The sequence below is a fragment of the Anopheles arabiensis genome, chromosome 2, assembly GCF_016920715.1.
Source record: "Anopheles arabiensis isolate DONGOLA chromosome 2, AaraD3, whole genome shotgun sequence".
NCBI lineage: Eukaryota > Metazoa > Arthropoda > Insecta > Diptera > Culicidae > Anopheles > Anopheles arabiensis.
In genome coordinates, this window is record NC_053517.1 from 31562823 (window position 1) to 31582697 (window position 19875).

Below are 19875 nucleotides of genomic sequence, written 5' to 3' on the forward strand. Positions count from 1 at the left end.
CTTCCGTTTTTTCGAGCTCGAGGGTGGCCATTCTCTGCCATTCAAACTATAGCCGTAGAAGAAGTCGTTTCGTACGGTTCAATCATTCTATTCTAAATCCACCGGATGCAGACACACACACACATACACACAAAATCATCCTCTTTTTCGCACACACGATTGCAAAGAAATGCGACCAGCCGGTTGCACAGCTGGGATGCTGCTGCGCCCTCAGCAGTTGAAGAAAATCCCGCTTCCTACCCTGTAGGAGGCCAGGGAACTCACAAACGCCACCGAAGCGTAAGCTTTGTAAATAACTAAAAGGCTAAAAGCTTTCCGGTTGCTTTCCGGGGGAGGATGGCGACCTTTTAACGCCAGCCCCGCCATGAGCAGCGCGTCGATGACGGTGAACGATTTGCCGTCCGTGCACGACGCTATTTTATGTTCCGCCGCCTGCCAGCGAGGGCCAGCAGCAGCGGAGTTTGTTAGTCCGTGGCCTGATTGGAGTGCACCGGAATGGGATCCTTACCCACGTGGTTATTGCGAGGTGGTGCAGCGAGAGGAGGAGGAGGACAGGGAACGTTACGTAAAGGCAGTGTGCCAAAAGCTGCCATGAACACGTTCCGACGGGGAGCGCAAATGCTGGAATGCTGAATATGGTGGTGTGGCGGGTAGAAAGACGCTTCTTTGCGCAAACCAACGTTTAAAAGATGGAAAGGAGTACAAAAAAACATGGCACCAACACAGTCACACATTCCTGCTTGTTGACACACGCGGTATGGCACGTACGGGTCGCGGGACTGCGAAAGCCGGAAACCCGACAGGGAAGGGGACACTACTACTCACTGAGCGCTGCAGCGTTTCTGCCCCGGAACGCAATCGTTTTGAAAATCGTTCGATATCCGTCCGCCGTCGTTTATGCATGTCTTCCTGCTCCGAGAGGAGAGGGGCCTCTCCGTCCCGCTGTCCTCCACTACAGCAGAACGAGAAGTGGAACAGCACGGAATGGTGGTACCCGTTAACGAAAATCATTGGGTTACAATTTCCTCCGCGCCACACACAACGGCGGCTGCTGCAGCGCAACTTCAAACGAAAACGAAATCAACTCTGCGCCCTGGATCCGCACGTACATACACACACACAGACGCTGGCAGGATGTTTGCATGTACTTGAAGCAGCAGCCCTCGAGCGAAGGGTGCTCGTATAAGTTCACCGGACCGGATGACGGTTCAACAAAGGAAGAAATAGTCTATTGATCAAGAAGAAAGCTGAAATTTTATCGGTTGGCGAGAGTGGTGGTGAGGGAGCACAAAGCTGAAAGCAATGAGCTGTACCAGCCTCAAAGTACCTGGCATGGTTTTCCCCTTCAATCCTTACCCTTCCTAGCTTAATCCTTCCCCACTCACACACTCTCTTTGCCTCTAATCGACAGATCAAAGGACAACGATTGCAATAAAATAGAAAGGCGAATAAAATGGGCTGCGTAGCGACTGAGTACAACGGAAAAAATACATCAAATAGTTTTGCCTGTACAGAATTATCAACGGTAATTTAAGGGCTGATAGAGATGGTTTAGATGAGAAATGTTCTTCCAGAGCACACACCCGCAAGAATAGAGTTGTAGAGTAATATTGGCTGTAGTTGAAATCGCTCTCATTTTGCTTCTAGGACTTTCAAAAGATTTCATCAAATGATTCAAACCACAACTCCCGCTCGGTCAGATTCCCCCAGATGCAGATGCAGTTTGCAATAGAATGCAATAGCCACACACACACACATACCAGAGACAGAACTTTAAGAGCTCTTAAAGCAACACATTTGATATTTTTGTGTGCCTTTTCCATAATTTTGTCCGGTTGTGGAGTAGATTTGAAGGAATATTTGAACATTGCAGCTGAGTTAAAACCCATCAAAACATAATTCGTTAGATATAAAATTCGTAAACTGAAATCTCTATTGCATGTCTCGACGTGTCTGTAAGCATCTACCGTAATAACTTTTCACACACTACGCTCAATTGGACTTAGTGGCATGTTTTGCTTTGATGTTTCCAACTAGCCGACCATTTTGACGGAATGAATGGATACATTTTAGTGAAAAAAATGTTAATTTTTATACATACAGTACATTTGTGTGAAATGGGGAAGAGTAAAGAAGCGTGCGCGAGCGACGGAATGTGCGCGAGAAGAAAGGAATAAAAAGAACGGGCGAGGATGAGCGAGGAGAGGCGGGTAACGCGAAGCGAGAGGGCAGATAGGCAGAAGCTATAAAAGCGGTGCCCGCTTTGGGGACGGGGAGTTAGTTTGGGGAACGATACGGGAACGGTTAAATGTGAACTACAAAACTAGAAACGAGTGCAAATAAATCTATTTTCCGGTGTCCTTATTTACTCCCCATATTTCAGCTAATTTCACATTTGTTTTACTGATTTGATTTGATCCAATGAAATATTTAATGATTTTATGAAAATCAGTAAAAAAGACAATGCTAAACATTACTAAACATTACAAAGTAGGTAATTAATGAGCTGTGTGCATAAAAATAATTGCTCCAATGGCTTAATTGTGCTCAACAATGGGGCCCTTTCCGTTTTAAGTTCGTTGGCTGAAATTTCAGCCTGTCAGCTGTTTGCATTGTATAGCAGTTTTCGGGCAGCTATCTAAGTGAGTATAATATACAGGTGGGCTTATCCTAAGGTGTATGAATTTAGAAGGCAGATTTTTATCGCTTCTGCTTCTGAATGAAGATTTTAAGAGTGTTTTGAGTATTCGTCAAGCCTCCAGAAAGCTTGTTTGAACAAAAGTTTTCACCCATCCTGTCAAAAAGTGATATTCAAAATTGGTTATAAAAAAATGCTATGAGACCACCTGGACTACATGCACTTTGATTCCAGATTCCACCACCAGATCTCTTTAATGCACTTTGGGTTAAATGTAAACAACACCGTGTTTTCGAGCAGGTACTCGAATCTAATTCTAGCTTTGAGGCTAGAATAATCTAGACTGAAAATTGCAGACTGGTTTTTTGGGTGGTTTTGTATGGAGTGTTTACATGATTTCAGCCTCCAACTGTCAAACTCCATACAAAAAACTAACTAGAATCGTGAAGGCCCCCAATATTAGATTATTGGAGGTTGTGCTTTTTGTTTTCGTTTGTGTTTCGCGAGAACATTGTCAGAAATTCCCGATGGCAGTTCCTGATTTCTGATTCCTAATAGAAATTGATCATGATTTCCTCAGTTGTGTACAAAACGTTCCAACAAATAGTATCTATTAAGTGCAAAGGAACAAGTATGACGCAGAAGTTACATTCTGTTTCTTTTCAATAATGTATGTCAACTATGGACACTTTTTACCATGTGAATTCCAAAGCACAGCATTTCCATGAATAATCAAATCGAGAAGATTGAATTAATTTCCATCCACCATCAATCAATCTATCATTTGCGACAACCTTGAACCTCAATCGATCCCGAAAACGTACAGAATTTGTGTCGTTTGGCAACATAGCCCCAACACCTCTGCCAGGCTGGCCTTTCGTTCTAGGAAGTGTAAAGCTATCCCGCAACCAAAAACCTAATCAGATTTACCTAAATCGATGATGTTTGAGCAAATTGTGATCGTAACAGAAGCTTTACATGTTCTTTTCCCCCATAACAGGATTGGTCGCGTCGCATAGGCATGAGTGGTTCCTTGCTTTCACTGTCTAACTATTGCCAAATCCGCTCATCATCGATAATGAACGTCGGCCGTCTTCTATTAGATTACCGATGCGAAAACTAAATGACTGACTTAGTTCACACTCTTCTACACAAATTCTCGCACACCATCAGGTTGTGATTTACTACGGACACTAGCCACAGGAGGAACCATTTGCAAACCGTCCGACTTCGTTCCGTGCCGCCTTAAGTCACCGCCGTATGGTAACATCGAGCATCCACAGTTTACCCACCCAATGCTCTCTCACCCCCAACTGCACCCAACATCCACGGGCTGAAGTTCAAGGTCTTCGAACTCGGGCTTCATGAGCGAAATTGGAATGTTCATAAATGGTATTCGTGTCATGTTTCTGTTAAACTCTCTCGGATTAGTAACATGTCGTCTCTGTCGTACGCGTCCCGGGACGTTTCTGTACCGCCGTGTGCTGTGTGTGAATGATTTCAGCACAAACCTTGATTCAATTCTACGTCGCCCTCTGTTTTGCTTTCTTTCTGTTTCATCTCTGTCTTCCATTCCCTGCCCACACCGACACCCATATCCTGATTCATCCATTTAAAAGGTATCCCCCAGCAAGCAACGTTTCATTATTTAATGAAATGCACACGACAGCACGTACCGTGCCCGGTGTGCCAGAGGAATTAAAGTTTTTTTCCGCACCGCAAGACACCGGACGATGCCACCGGTTGGGAGTGGCGGCGAAAGCAACTTTTACCGTTCGTCGATCCTAACGAGTTGCAAAACAAAATGGGAGAAAATAAAATTAGCTAATCCCTGATATCTCTATCTTTAAACTCCGACGATCGCGCTGCGCCAACCGCGCGGTTGACGCACGAAACTGGTGGCATTCGCTTTCAGGCACGTTTTTCACGCTGACGGCGATACGAGGACAAACTTTGCAATAACAGGTGAGAACAGGTTCCTCCACCGCGAGAGTGAATGGGCCGCGAGAGCCCTTCGGAATCGCGCTGCGGGAAAGATGATTTCGATAACGTACAGCAAACTTAAACGGCGACAAAAGTTCGTCTAACAAATGTGGCTTGAAGGACCTGCCCGTGTGCTATCGAGCAGCGTTGGGCAAACCGCTGCACGCATTTTGATACAGCACGAACTTTATAACGCGTAACTGTTTTGAGACGATGTGTGACGAAACGATGATGTTACTTACCACTTCTTCCTCCTCCAGCCAGCGCCGCTTTCGGCGCATTTTCCGCTGCGCGGCGCTTCCCGGGCGACGTTGTTTCGTCGTTACGGGCCTTCCGCTGTCCACTTCCGCCGCCCGTTGTTCGCTTTGTCCGTCAGCTTCACGCACGTGATTGAATTGAGTACTAGGGCTAGACTGGATGGTTGCTAAATTTAACACACGTTCACCGGAATCACTGCTGCCATTGCGCGCCCGCTCCGCCCCGCGGTCCGGCCGATGGTGACCGTGGTGGTTCTGGTGAATTTTCACGTCACTGAGTTTGTAGATCACAGTATGAACACCGTGCCGCCGCTCGAGCTCCGGCGAGTACCGGGCGGCCGGTTCGATGTAGTATTGCTCTAGGTTCGTGACAACCGTACCGTCGAACAGGTTGTCGCTGGTCAGCACACCGTGGACGTGCGAGTGTTCATCGTCTGGAAACAGAATTGGTAAGAAGCAATGGATTGTTAGAAAAAGGGCAATTAGTCAATAAATGAAAGCGGGACTGGGCAAGGATGGTGGAGGATGTTCTGAGAAAGGCAATCTTTTGCATTCGGTTTGGAGGGCTTTTATTGGTCATTACAGGACGGGATGTATGAATGACGAAATGATGACTTTTCGGACGAGTCAGGAAGCTTGCAAAACAGTCCTTCATTGACATATTGATGGACTTTTGCGCTCCCTTTTTTTATTAATCATTCCACACTACGGATTATGAACTTCAAATCCCACATAAAATGACATGGCTATGGCAGGTACCAAAGGTAGAGAGGAAGCAAATCCCTTGTTCCTCCATTCTGCTGACTCATGTTCCATGCCATGCATTGGCTTTGATTTGCGTGTGTTTACGGTGTAGCTTGGGTTGGGTTCGGTTGTTGATAAAGTTCCACCGATAGACTACGGGACCCTCCGCTCTACCACACGTCTACCGCCAAGCACACACAAACACCCCTTTTTTTGCTCTTGCTTCGCTCACTCGCTTGCGCCTGCTTTGTGTGGCGGGATCTTCCGCCTCATAAATAATCATCCGCTGCGTATCATAGTACCGTGTGCATATTTTACGATCCGCACCCAGTAAGCTGCCCGGACGACGGACGCCGCGTTCCGTGAAGGATCACCAGACAGCGTATACCGCTCCTCGACGGTGTGTAGCTCGGCAAACAACCCAAGCCATCCCTTCGGCAACCGAAAGCGGAAAAAACAACAACACAAAAAGCAGGGAAACGGATCCTTCGATAGAGGGGGGCCACCTTTGTTCCGTTTCCACTTGCCCAAGTTGCGCGATCCTCGAAACGTGACGTGGCCGTGAGAAAAGATGAAAGCAGTAACCTATTCGATATCCGACATTGAGCGTGTACACTACAAAGAAGCGATAAGCTTGTCTGTCCTGGGAAGGGGTGGGGAATCACACACACACACGCACATACACACAGAGCGGAAATGTGGTAAATAAATAAGCGCAGTAAACCGGGCAGATTGAATGCCGGCAATTGCTCGCACACATCGATAGAACCGCGCCGGAAGAGCTGTAGGTGTACCCGGTACATGAGGAGTGCACGGGAAATTAGCATTTCAGACCCGAACCCGAAACCCGATCCGTTTCGAACCGTTTTGCTCCGAAAAAAAGGGGTGTACGTTTCGGAATGGAGAATGCTTTCCCACCGCGCACCACCCTGCACGGTGACAAAAGTGACAGACGGAAGAAGCCCCATTTCCGCTCCGGCGCGGGAGAGCGTTCGATCGATCGATCGAATGCGTATCCGCCAACATGTGCTGCAAATAACGGTGCAGGTAAAGCCTGTAGTATCTCAACCGCCTCAATCAACAACAGCCAACAGCGAATTAACTCGAACATCGCTCCCCAGCCGGCGGCAGTAGTTGCTGCACGCCGCCGGCAAAAAGAGGGGATTAGCGCAAAGGATTACGGAAGCCAGGAAAGCCTTCAGCATGAGCGTACCATATGGAAGCTGATAGAGCGGCGGATGTCGGTAGGCGTGTGCGGCGTGCAGCAATTGATTTGTCGAAAAGACATGCAAAACATGGCACTGGAGCCGCATCCACAGGCGAACGAATCCATCGGTGGAAAAGCAAGCGGCCTGCCCGAACCCACCTACAGTCACTGCAGAAGTTGGCCGGGGGTTGAGCGGAGGTGTGTTGATCCCGGTAATCCCTTAGCTACACTGTGTACAACATGTACGTGGCCCGGGAGTACGCGCTCGCTGCCTTGGTGGAATAAGCCGCTTACGCGCTGCTAAACGGTTGCCCATGAGTGCCGTGCGAGAGCGGACACGATCCGGCGTTCCGCGGTAATCTAGGACGCACCACCCCAAGGATGGGGCACGAACGGTGGGCACGATTTATGATTCACACTGGAGGGCGGCGTGGCGGCAGCACACGAAGTAACAATATGATGGATGGGCGAATCAGACCCCCTGCCCGAGCAGTACACCGTGGTGGGATGGCGTGTGGACAAGCTCATGCACTTCTTTCCAAGCGAATCGTCCTGTCGGTGGGACACACGAGCCTGGCCAAACGGGCGCACAATTTAATGGGCACACCGAACACAGCACCGTGCTTCGCAGCGATTGGTGTGGGTTTGTTTTTCCACTTTCACCACGATTCGGTGTTTTGTGTAATTCAGTGTGGGTGGTTTGTTTGAGAGCTGGCCGCAAGGGCGTCTGGAACATTGTTCAGCAAAGAGCAGACATTTGATGATGGGCATTATCGTTGCGTTTTGCTTCGCTTTGTCGATATCATCTCAGAATTGAGTATAACAAACACCCTCTACCGAAGGTAACTTTTTTTTTATAAAGGTTTGTTCAAATAAACTTTTCAAATGTATCTAATTTTGTGAATCAGTAAGCAATATTTCAATTCGGAATTTGTCATGTTAAGAAATGGATAATTTCATGGATTATGATCACATCTTTAAAAGACAAAACCATTCCGTTTGAAAAACCTTCGTTTTACAATAATTGTCTTCAATTTTCGAAACAATAAAATCTTACTAAAAGTGTGTGTGTGTGTGTTTTTTTTGTCCTTTTTGTCACATTAATGCCATTTTGCTTAAAGGTAAACCAGTTGCCTCTCAGGGAGGAAAGCCAAAACTCCAACCAAACGTTCTCACAAAAGTCCAATTTAAACGAATTGGATTTCCACGCACAGCAGCCACGCACAACTTTGAAGTTGCTAAATCTTTCTTTCTTTGTCTTTTGCGAAGACACACTCCCACCATCACCACCACAACCGCAACGAACCATAGGTTGGCGCACTGGTGAATGGAGTGTACCAATCCTAACCAACGTACCGCACCAACCATGGATAGGATCTTAGGATGGTTTCCGAACCGAAGAGCAACGGAGAAGCGCACAAATCCAACACAAAAGAGCTTACCCACATGAATCATGAAACTGTCCATATCCTTCCCACACGCGAAACTACACATACACACACGCACGCAAAGTCGCATATGGATACACGCATCGTGCTACGACTCACGAACGTCGGCGAAATCTACCTCAAAAGCCATCGAAAGTTCAAGTGGCTTTTGGCCACCCCCGGGACGAACAACGGGAAGCTAGTTGTGCCAGCATGGGAAGCAATGGGAGCAAGGGACGGATGTGCGGGAAGCATACCGAATCCGATTCACTCACTCACGATCGGGGAAGGATGAGCCTGAGCAATAGGAATATTCACGCTTGGATGACGAAAATGTTAGCGCACAAGGGGGACCCGAAAGAACTAGCGTCTGCTGGGCGCACCGAAAACCGAACTCAAGTGTGTAACTTTTCCTACGGTTTAGAGGTTTTTCAAGTCAAATTCGGGAAAATCCTTCACCCGACTCTACTGTCTCTAGCAACAGCACTGTATCATCGTGCACTCCGGACTGTGCCACACAGGAAAAAAAAAACAAAGCGTGTGATTTTAAACAAGTCGGTTCGTGCTGACTTCCTTTCCCTTCCCTGACTGCAGCTGACTGCTGCCTTGGGAGCGGAACGAGGCGCAAGCTGGCGGCAGGATAACGGCATGGCGGATGGACGGAACTTTCGGCTGGCGGAGTTGCGTTAACTGTTAAACCTATATAGCCCAACACATCATTTCCCGTGCTGCAAGCGCGAGCATAGAGAATTGAATTATTGACATGACTACTTCCCCGCGCGCTGTCCTACCCTTACCCACCCCAACTTTTGTTCCGACACACCGTCAGAAAAAGCCATACATTTTAATGATATTTGATTTAGCTACTTCTCCAAGTGGGCGAATGCCATCCCAGCAGCCTGCCTGCTGGCGCTCCCACGGAACCAGAATTTATTTGCATGGCCCAACTCACGCGCTCAAACATGTGCAGAAACACACACACACACACACATGCTGCGAAGCGCACAAATTTACGATAGTTCCGTGTGGCGCGAGCATGGCGCTACCGCCCGCTGGCAGCAAATCCAGATGGTTTTCATTAATTTTCCACGCGCTGTCGAATGCTAATAAATATTATTCCTGTGCCGCTTCCGCGCGCTCTGCCTGCTTGCCGAATCCTTTTCGCACCGATCGGGGGCACTCTGCACGGCCACAGCAGGCAAGCAAGCTGAGCTTGGTTTGCGTGTCGTTTACACTGGTGGAAAATTGGCATTTGGAGACGGTGAAGGAAACAGCGCCCGGAAAACGAGCGCTAGTGGGGATGATAAATTTTTAAATTTTTCTTCACCATCCATTTACACCACATACGAATTTTCCCACAGAACTCCTACACACACATACAGACAAACAGGAGGGAATGCAAATCAATCAGTGACGTGCGGTGTAGTACGAAAACAACATCGAAAGGGTACTTTCCCAACCCTCACTGGTTGGCGGTTCGAGTCGTTCACTTTAACGGTTACACTTCGCGGTGCTAGTTACGCATATCAGGTGCAACAGTGAACAGCTTTTTTTGTAGGTTTTGTTTTTGTTTCGCAGTGTCGCACTGACAACTGTTATCGGCGAAAATAAAAACAAACAAAACTATCTGTATCCGCCTTCCTGTTCCTTGCTTGCATTTTTTACAGTATTGGACCCATCCTTTTCTGGTCCTCTCCGACTGTCGTTGGGTGTTTTTGGTACTACGGTTGAGTATGGCTTATGGCTTTTATTTGTATTATTCGTTGCAAATCCGTTTCACAGGGCAGGCACTTCCTATTTGCATATGTCATGTTATTAATTGCTTATTGCAACAAACCGATCGCAACGGAAACAAGGGGTGAGTTTAATTGAATTTTTTACATAATGAATGTGTTTCGGTGAATGTTTTGTTTTGCATACGTTTCGAGAGCAATTGACTTTCGCCGGGCACGTAAGGTGTCAACCTGGTGCGTGCGTGTGTTTGACAGCAATTGGGTATGTTTTTGTACATTTTAATTGGCTCTTGGTCACTGTTTTCCGTACAAAGGTAATTTGATATGCAATCGACGTTTTGCTGATGAGCTTCAACTGTGTGTAATAAGCAATGCGTTTTTAATTTAAACATTATTATTTGATTCTATAATTCATATTAATAAAACGGTTTTATTCATCGTTTTCGTTAACTCATGCGGTAGCACAACCATCCACCCATGTGTCCGTTAATATAAATTTAATTTAATTAAGTGTCCCAGTTGACTTCAACTTTGCTTGCAATGTAATTTGCCAGACCCACACCAGTACGCTGTGCGTGTGCATTTATACATCTGTTAGGTACCGGTGCTACATTTTTCCTTGCTTCTTGTAGCAAATGAAAGCACAAAATAAAATAATAACACATTCCATCACCAAAGCGTGTATGGACGCGGCATGCATTGCGCAGCCTGCAGTAAAACAGGCGAAGCGAAACAACAAAAAATAGCAATACATTGCCTTCGCTTACATCAGTGGTGCAACCACGCGCGGGGTAACAGAGCTCCCGATGCCGTTAATTACCGTGCCATATTTTACGACATTTTTTTTATGTGCAAAACCCCCATACCGCATCGTTGGTGCAAATTTTAAATAAAGAAACTACACCCCACCAAAAAACCCAGCGCACATGGCGCGGGCACACCACACAAGCCCGTGCACCGAGATGCGATAAACTTTTTCTACATCATGGGATTTTTCTCCCGAGTATGGTTTTGCAACGTTCACCCACTGCTTGACGCGTTTCCCTTGCTCGTTCACTCGTTCGCTGGTACGTTCGTCGCTTACTCCTCTTTTTTTTCTTCATTTCTCAGTAGAAACTCCCTTCCAGCATCAGCACCACGGACGCGAAAACCAGCCACAAAACTGAAAGATTTACAAACTTCCCTGTCCCGCCACTCGCAAAATTCCCGACCGAGCTTCTCGAAACAGTGCTCACAAACTTGCTCACCTGAGGGTGGAGATGGCCGTGGTGTTCCCGAGGGACAAAGGGGGTTTTTCCCGATCTGAAAATGATGATAAAATTTATCACCCCAGCCCAAGCAGCCGCAGAACCGGCAGCAGTAACGAATTCGACACACGCGGTACCACACCAACCGAAGCCGGGGAGCACAAGCCGTCGCGTCGCGGATTGTTGCAATGTTTGCGAGATAAATTTTCATCCGACAAGTCCGGAGAATAAATGTCCTTCCCTACTGGGGAGCTCTACCAGCCCGCGCACACAGCGGGACAAACTGATGCACATTACAACTGTAGCGCACGATTTCAATTCAACCCAGTTTTAGTGTAGATGAGAAGCAAATAAGGAGGAATTTAGTTACAAAATAGTGCGATAGTTTTTCCATTCAAAAATTTGAAAGTAGCTTTAAGGTGCCATTTACTACACTGTTTTGCATCTCAAATTTAGTAGAATTCAGGATGCACTTCCTTTTCAAAAAATCACTCATTTTAATTTCTTACCATATATTTTATATATGTATTTACCACACCATATATTTTAGGGGCAAATTACTGGAAGTTTTACGAATAGTTACAGCACGTTTTTGCAATATGAACATCTTAAATGACCTCTATGAACGACTTATCGATAAACTTTGATCATTGTGCAAACAAAAAAGATGAATTTGTCGAAGATAAGGACGCTACAATGAAAGGATTATCCAAATGCAACGAGGGAAACCCAGCCGCGAAGTTAGCAAAAGGTCAAATACAACAAGCAGGAGGGAAATGTTTTCGAAGCATACTGGTGTGTTCCAAAGCGCACGATGCTACACACATACACACACAAACACTTTCCACTACACTCCCCAAGAGGGTCGTAAAACAAAGCGGAATGGAAGCACAAATATCGAACCCTCGTACAACCGCCCTCCGTGTCTCGCCAGATGTGCCGGAGAGACATAAAACATCCAGAAATTTATCGATAGTAATAATGGCATCTTTTCTATTTTTCTTTTCTCCCATCTGGTGACGCTAAATGGCAAGGTTATGGCAGAACATTTCGTTTTGATTGCGATAATGCATCCAGCCGGGGGAGGATGCTATCGGGCCGGTTCCGATGTCGTATAAAACCCTGCCTCCCTCGCTACGCTTGCCTAATATGTTCCTTCCGTTTGTTTTCAGCTTTCGACTATCCTTATTTATATCTACAGCTTCGTGGCATTTGCTACTACCGTGCACAAACCGCCCTCATATCCATTACGGTGTGTCATATTTTCCCATCTCGCGCGGATCACCGGAGCATCGCCAATATGGATGGTGACGATCTATCAAGCACGGGTAGTTCCTTTCGGACGAGTTCTTCAGCTGCTTCGATCCGGGGTTCACTCTTCGGACGGGTCGTGTGCTTGTTTTATGGCGCAGCAACTTTAGCAATGTGGAATGTGCAAACTTGGGACGTACGAATGGCTCGTAAAGCATATGCTTCGCTTCGACGGTACACTTTTGGCCCCGCGCGAGCGTTAAAAGTCAACGAGCTGCGGCAGTAAGTTGCCGCGCGGAGCATTCCGCGGAGAGTTCGCAAAACTTTGTGCGCATCTTGGAAGTGTGTTGTCGAGTTTTGAGTTGGAAGAGAAATATGTTACACCAGGGAGAGAGAGAAAAAATGGAGGAAGAGTGTGAACACAGTGCAGTGTGTGTATCCTATTTGCAGCAATAAAGGAAGGTACAACTTTGTACCTGGTCTATGAGTGTGTTTGTGTGAGTATGTTTTAGTGTCAATTTTAGAATCGATCGCGGACGGGAAATGATCCGCATCGTTCGGAGCATGTTGATTTTAGCACGGTAAAACGACCGTAAAGAGAGCTTTTCATAATAAACTAAAGAGTAAACATCAGTCCTACATTTCTCACGACCGAAATAGGCAAGCATAAAACAAAATACATTCTCGCCCTTGCGTCTGCCAAACCCAGGGCCTGCTGCCTTTCCAACATTTCGACCTTCAATGCTGGCGAGAATTTCATTTTCCCAACAAATGAAAGTTGGTTGGCACAAAAATGTTTCAAATATTTGTGCTATAAATCATCGGGAGTGCCTACGGGTTCGGGCAGCACCCCACGAATGACACCGGCTAGGGATAAAAATATCTAAACGTTCATCTCTACCCCACACCACCCCCATCGAACGCAATTTTCCTCCTTTTGACATCGTGACCCAACGCTTCCACAGCGGAAGCGGCAAACCAAATCAAGTAATTTCACGCAAAACATAGCACCGTACGCTTAAAATAACCAACACCGGGGTTGGGGGTTAGGGATTCGGTTCACGCTTGACCAGGCAGCAGCCGGCCAAAGCGGTTCGATGGCTTGAGCAGCATTTCGGAACGTTTTGAGAAGCAGCGAAGAGAAATAGAAGCTTGAAGTAAAAAATAAAGGAACCGCTTGAAGTAAAACACGCTGTCAATCCTTAAAAGATTGCACCCAGGGGCTTGGAAGAGGGAAAAGGACCCCAAGGTATGGCTGGGCTGGTTGGTACCGAACGTTTTTCCCTATTTTGATAGCATTCCTTATGGTAAAAAGCTCTTCGACAAAAATTCCATTAAATGTTTGTCTTTCCCACTTCTGCCAGAAAAAGGGCTTTTGCTAGCAGACCATCACCCCCCCCGCCCTCTCCCCCACCATTTTCTTCCAGGCTGCATCACGCCAAGTGCAGAATGTTTGGCATGAACGGAAGCTTCCAAGCATACGGGGTGAGGGGTGGGGAAGTTGGCGGCAAGAAGTTTTTAGCTTTCGGTAAGTATTCCTCTTAACGTCATTCATCGTTCAACGCCATGAACGGTGGAGTGTTCGTTCGTACCGGGCGGTTCATGGGGTTCGGGTTTCATGGGGGGGGGGGGGCTCACTCCAACTACAACAACAGCAGCGGTAGCAGCAAACAAAAAAAAAGCCACTCTACAACCCCAGAGCATCATCAATCCATCCTTCAAACCGCTTCGCAAACCGAACAACAGCGAAAGAGTACAGCTGGCTAGAGGGGGCTGGCGCTGCTGGGTGGAATGAGCGAACGCAAGAGAGGTCCTTCATTTTATTTTGTGAAAGCCTCACTTTTTGGCATTAGCACTTCCGAGCAGTTCGGTAAGCTGTCAACGAGACCCCTTGCAATGTGGTAGTGAGAAAAAGTTGGCCACAAAAATGCTCTACCGTTGGAGAAGGGGTTGGTTAAGAATAAGGAAGAAAAAATGAAGAAAGGATAAATGAATAAATTTTTGAATAAATTTTTGTAAGAAGCAATGCAGGAAGCGTCAACTGGGTGGAATATGAAATGAAACTACTCACCTACTTTAAAAAAAAAAAACGAGTTAAAGCATAATGGGTTTACCTGGTTTCGATTGTGCAGGACAAACGAACAATAGGGCATGAGTACAACAAAGAACGTACTGCATATTTGCAAAAGATGGAAAAACAAACGACCAAGAATACGATCCACGATGTGCTCGAAGCTTCAACGCTCAAGTCACTCAATGCGCGCAAGCACAGCAGCACACAATCTTGGCCGGATTTGTACCTGCTCTCCATCACGCTGGAGCGGAAAGGTGAAGATAAATGTACTTCAAATGCCACCGGAGCAGGCGACGTTGCACGGCAAATTGCGACCGAAAGGGAACACCAAAGGGACACGCGGCATGCAAATAAGTTGCATAGCAATATAATGCATTTTTGAGTGCACAGTTCAAACGGGAAGCAGCCCGGACCGGAATGCCAAGCGAACCATCCAACACCACTGTAATCCTTACCTTGTTTATCATTCCAAAGCGCAAGTGTACGCAGAAGGATGAAAACGAAACGAAGCGATTTTGATTTAAGTAATACTCCGCCCTTCCCCTAGTGCTTCAAGTCACCAAGCTCAACGCACACTCCTGTACAGCCGTATTTATCAATAGCGCATAAAACATCATAACCGGCGGGAACGGTTATCGTACCTGAAACATACTTTCCCACTTAACCACTCGGCAGTAGAATATTGCATCGCTGAATGTCACTGCGGAGCGAGAGCCAGGCGAAACAGGACCGTTGAGTTGTAATAACGGAGCGAAGCAAAAGGTAGCAAGTAGAGGAAAAAAGAAGTATAACTAGTTCCAACTTTTTGTCTACCAGCAGGAAACTTTATGTCAGCCATTTCAACCTCAACCACCCCCCGTGCGCGTTTCCATCGCGCGATAATTCTAAATAAAGGCAACAAAGAAACGCCCAACAATAGTGGCCACCCTGGTAATGCGGCGCTGCCGAGGTGCCGGGTCACGTTTTATTGGACGCCCTCCTCGATGGCAGAGCAGTGCATTGTTGGCGGTCTAGACGGAACACCAATAGGTTGCTTTTTTCTTTTTATATTTACAGTAAGATGAGCGAAACATAATAACAACACAACCGTGAACCGCTCCGAACATTCAAATGAGCTTCGCAGATGTGTTTGGTGAGTTTGGACAGCGGCGAATAAATAAAGTCTCACGGCAAAGATTAGTCCCCGGCGCGCCGGTTCATCGTTGTGCCACAAAGAGGCGACACTTGATGAGCGCGTTCAAGTTCGAAGTTTCGGTTGTGTTGTATGATGCAAAGTAGCTTAAAACATGAAGAGGAAACCGCCATAAACCATGCCGTACCGTTTGGAGCGCGAAGGAAACTTTTTGCCTTTTCGATCGTAGTGTGACCTCGCATAAACTTAATTCCAGACAACAAAGGATCGAAAACGTAGTAAGGGGACCAATCGAACCCACCAAGCTGCTGGCACTGTCAACTCGGTGCCGGTATCGATGTGAAAGCAATCGAACATTCTGGCACATTACGGGACAGGGCAGATCGATGCATGCATGTGTCAGGCACTACACTGTGTGCGCCATTTCCGGACACGGATCGGAACGCCAATAGCAAGTGCACACAAGGGTCGTCCAGTAAATGCAAATTATCGATGGAAATCAAGTTTTCTGGCAGGAAGCAAAAGAAATACTGGCGCAAAACAAAAAAAAACCCTCCATTCATACCCCACACAGCGTTCCTTTTCCCACCAGCACGCAAAACCAACATTGCAAACCCGGAAATTGCAAAAGTGAATTGAGAGCAGACACACACACACACAGCAACAACAAAATGACACTACAATGCATCACTAGAGTAGACGTTGTGGTCTGGTTGTACTTCTGGGTGTCAGTTCCCCACAGTGCTGGAAGAAACAGCCAAAAAAAACCAGGAAACTCACTCTGGTAACACACATAGTGTACGATCACCGACTGTGTCCAATTTTTCAGGGAAATACAGCAACACGACTGCCGGATCGCCACTCACCGTCCGTGTCGATTCGCTTCGATTGGTGTGGTGCGGCACTTGAAGTCGATTAGAAAAGTTCCGGCGAAGTCTGCTAAACGGTTTTCAGGATCGCATCCAAATTGGATCTGGCCGGAACTGTGCATTCCACAGCACAAATGTGCTCTTTGCAAAGGGGAAAACCGTTGAGCAGAGGGCAAACGTTATGATGTACTTCGAACGATTCCTACCATACTCATTGTCTCCAGTCTCCAGTTTCCACTGGAGATTAGAATGTGTCCCTGTGTGTTTGTGTGTGTTTGTGTGTATGTTTCGTAGAGCACAACGAACTGGTTGCGATCCGTTTGGATGCTGCTGCTGAAACACCACAACACTAAATAGTCTCAAACGCGAAACTCTGGCACACCGTGTAGGGTAACATGGGAAAAGATGGTCATGTTTACGATATTGCTCTATATCTCTTTGAGTAAATCACTTCACATTGATGTTTAAACAGTAATGAAATTACTCACAGCATGGTCACAGCGAAATGGTCACAGTGCGGGGTAAAAAATTAAAAAATGAAACGTCAAAGCAAACCGAAAAAATGGACATCAACACCAGTGAAAAGGTGATTGCACGGCATTTTGTGGTACTTTAGATTTGATAGAAGTTTGAGTTTTTATTTGTCTTTAACTGTACTATTGTGATATGCCGTTTGAAGTATCCTATTTTAAAATTCATAGATAAGTTATCACGATACATACATCAGAAGCAGCTTGCCTCTAGCGGGTTGTGTAAACTATTATTTGCTATTTGCTAACTTCTTTCCTTTAACTATTTGCTAGATTCTCAACGAAGCATATGCTGAGAACTAATTATTGTATGTCCAAAGTTATTACTAATATAATACGAAATCAAGGATATTAAACGGTCGTAGTGTGCATCAAACATCAAATTTAATTATTTTTCAATAGCTTCAACTTTCAAAGAAATTGTACATTTGCTTATAATGCAGGTGACCACTTTGTCCAGCATGATCATTTTGCTCCCGGTTCTCCTAGAGCTGAACTGCAGCAGAAGAGCATGTTGCAACGCTGCATGTATGCATGAGTCACCTCGAGGAGTAGGAACGGCAACGATTTGGCACACACACAAAAAAAAGAATGCCGCTATGCAGAGCTCCCGATGCGTTTGGAATTCTTCCCCGAGAAAACGGTGCAGATTTATACCGATGACCGACACATATCCTACACATATCCTGCCCTCTCTCTCATATACACACACACGCGCTTGTGTCGTTCCACTACTGTAATGCTCTGTGGTGGCACCGAACCACAAAGCCCAAGAATGCCAAACGCTACCGATGGAGCGGAGAGGAGAGTGCCAGAAAGCTGCTGCCAGGGAAAAGCTGGTCAAACTTTTAACCCTTGAGCGTTGGTTTTGTTGGAGTTGAACCAGAACGATGGGATCAGTCGTCCTGTGACCAGTCACACTGTGGCAGACAGTGTGGCAGACAGAGGTTTGGCGGAAAGGGCAACAATGCATTCCAAAAATCTGCATTACTATTGCTTGCCTATTTTTTTTTTGTTTTTGGTTGCCGTTTCTACTACCACTACAGCTGGATGGGATAGCGTGAGACTAGGTCCGGTTTCGTTTCAAGAATCCGGACCATGCATCTGCAATGTCGGCCTGCTGACGCAACACGTCTAGGATGCGCTTACATATGAACAGATGCTTGCAGGTGGTGGTTGTGTGAGGATTGCGTTGGCTTCGCTCGTTTTCTCTCGTTTCGTACGTTAAGCTGCCGATTAAACGTAGCGCAGATGGGAGTGGAGAAATTTTCACAACTCAGCTTTTGACCAGCTAGAAGAACATGTACGTGGCACTAGAGTACGCTACGTAGAAAGGGAATGGAATGTTGTCTGAGCATCAAACAACGCTGAGCATTCGTGGAATTTTCCAATCTTTCCCGATACGAAACATCGATCTACTATCTCACTATCAACCGCCGTTGTGCCACGCATCGCCTTCGCTTACACGTACGTGTGTTTGTTCTTGTAAAAAATCACGACTAAAACTGCAGATAGCTCAGCTGGCACTTTCGACACCTTGACTGACTGATGGGGCAGGAACGGATTCGCGCGATCGAAGGTTTGCCTGAAGCTCCTCGATATGCCATGCAAAAAGGAAGAATAGGAAGTTGTAGCTGATACGCACGGCACGAAGAGCACATGAAGACCGATACCCCAAAATACACCAACGATCCAATTTTGCTGAAAACTATCCATCATCATCGAACGGGGAAGTATCGCTACAACGGCAGCGTGAACAGAGAGCTACGTTCGGCATGTTAACTGCAACGGTGCTGCTGCGACCGAGCCATTATGACAGCCAGGGCAACTTTTATTAAAGAAAAACAAAAGCTCCAGTAGCCGCATCGTTCAGGGCAGCAGCTACCGTTCTCCTTTGCCGAACGAAGGGTTGTTTTTTGTTTGTTTTTTTTAAGCAAATTTTCGAAACTTTCTCTCGAAAACCATTAAGGTCCCTGCTCGGAATAATGGAGGATTTCCACTGCAAAGGGTGATCGGTAGGGAGGAGGAGAAGGGAAGACATCAATCACAAGACCACCTCATAGGATGAGAAGCCAAACTCCCGCACAAACTCACACACCCAAGGAAATGAGAACCATCTGTGTCAATCAGCAATCCGTTCATCAACGATTCCAGGCAGGTGCGCACCTCCTTCCATCATCTCGAGAGCACGCACTAACAAATTTATCCCACAATTTGTTGGAAATGGGAAAGCTGCAAAGGGATAGGGTACAGAAGGGGGAAATGATGATGAGGCTCTCCCAAAAACATGGACAGCCGAGAAGGAAAATATTTTCTTTACTAAGCTTTGTGCAACCTTTCTCCCCCAAAGTGCCGTCCGATGCAGGCAAGGCAAAAACGCACGCACACCGCACACAAATTCACACAGCGACTCCAAATCCCTGTAAAGTCATCCTTTCTCCCTTCCCACAGACCCTCACCACACCACAATTTACCATGTTGGAATAGGATCAACATTTTCCATTCCGCCCCAGCTGGGGTTGGTAAAACCGAAATCGATCAAGCGGAAAAAATCATCAAATTAATCCCCTTTACGGATTCGCTCCCCGACGACGAGGCGGACAAGTGGATCTTTTCCGGAGTTTGTGGACGGCTCGGTGACCGCAGGAGCGCTAGCGATACGTTTCTCCGTGCTGGGCTCTTTTTTGCTGCTGTCGTTTTGCTCCTTCATCATTGTCATCGGTCTCGATTTAAATCTGCCAGTTTTACGCTTCGTTGAAAGTTTCCGCGAACATTCAGATTTG

General features: G+C 46.5%; 1 protein-coding gene across 4 annotated transcripts in view; it reads right to left on the reverse strand.

Annotated features, from left to right (window-relative positions):
- LOC120898114 overlaps positions 1–19875 on the reverse strand; it is a 158564-nt gene that overhangs the window by 64670 nt on the left and 74019 nt on the right. For all 4 annotated transcript variants that reach the window (XM_040303511.1, XM_040303514.1, XM_040303513.1 and 1 more), the window contains one exon: positions 4864–5312. In XM_040303511.1, the coding sequence (XP_040159445.1) occupies positions 4864–5312 (449 nt within the window). The remainder of the gene's footprint in view (positions 1–4863; positions 5313–19875) is intronic.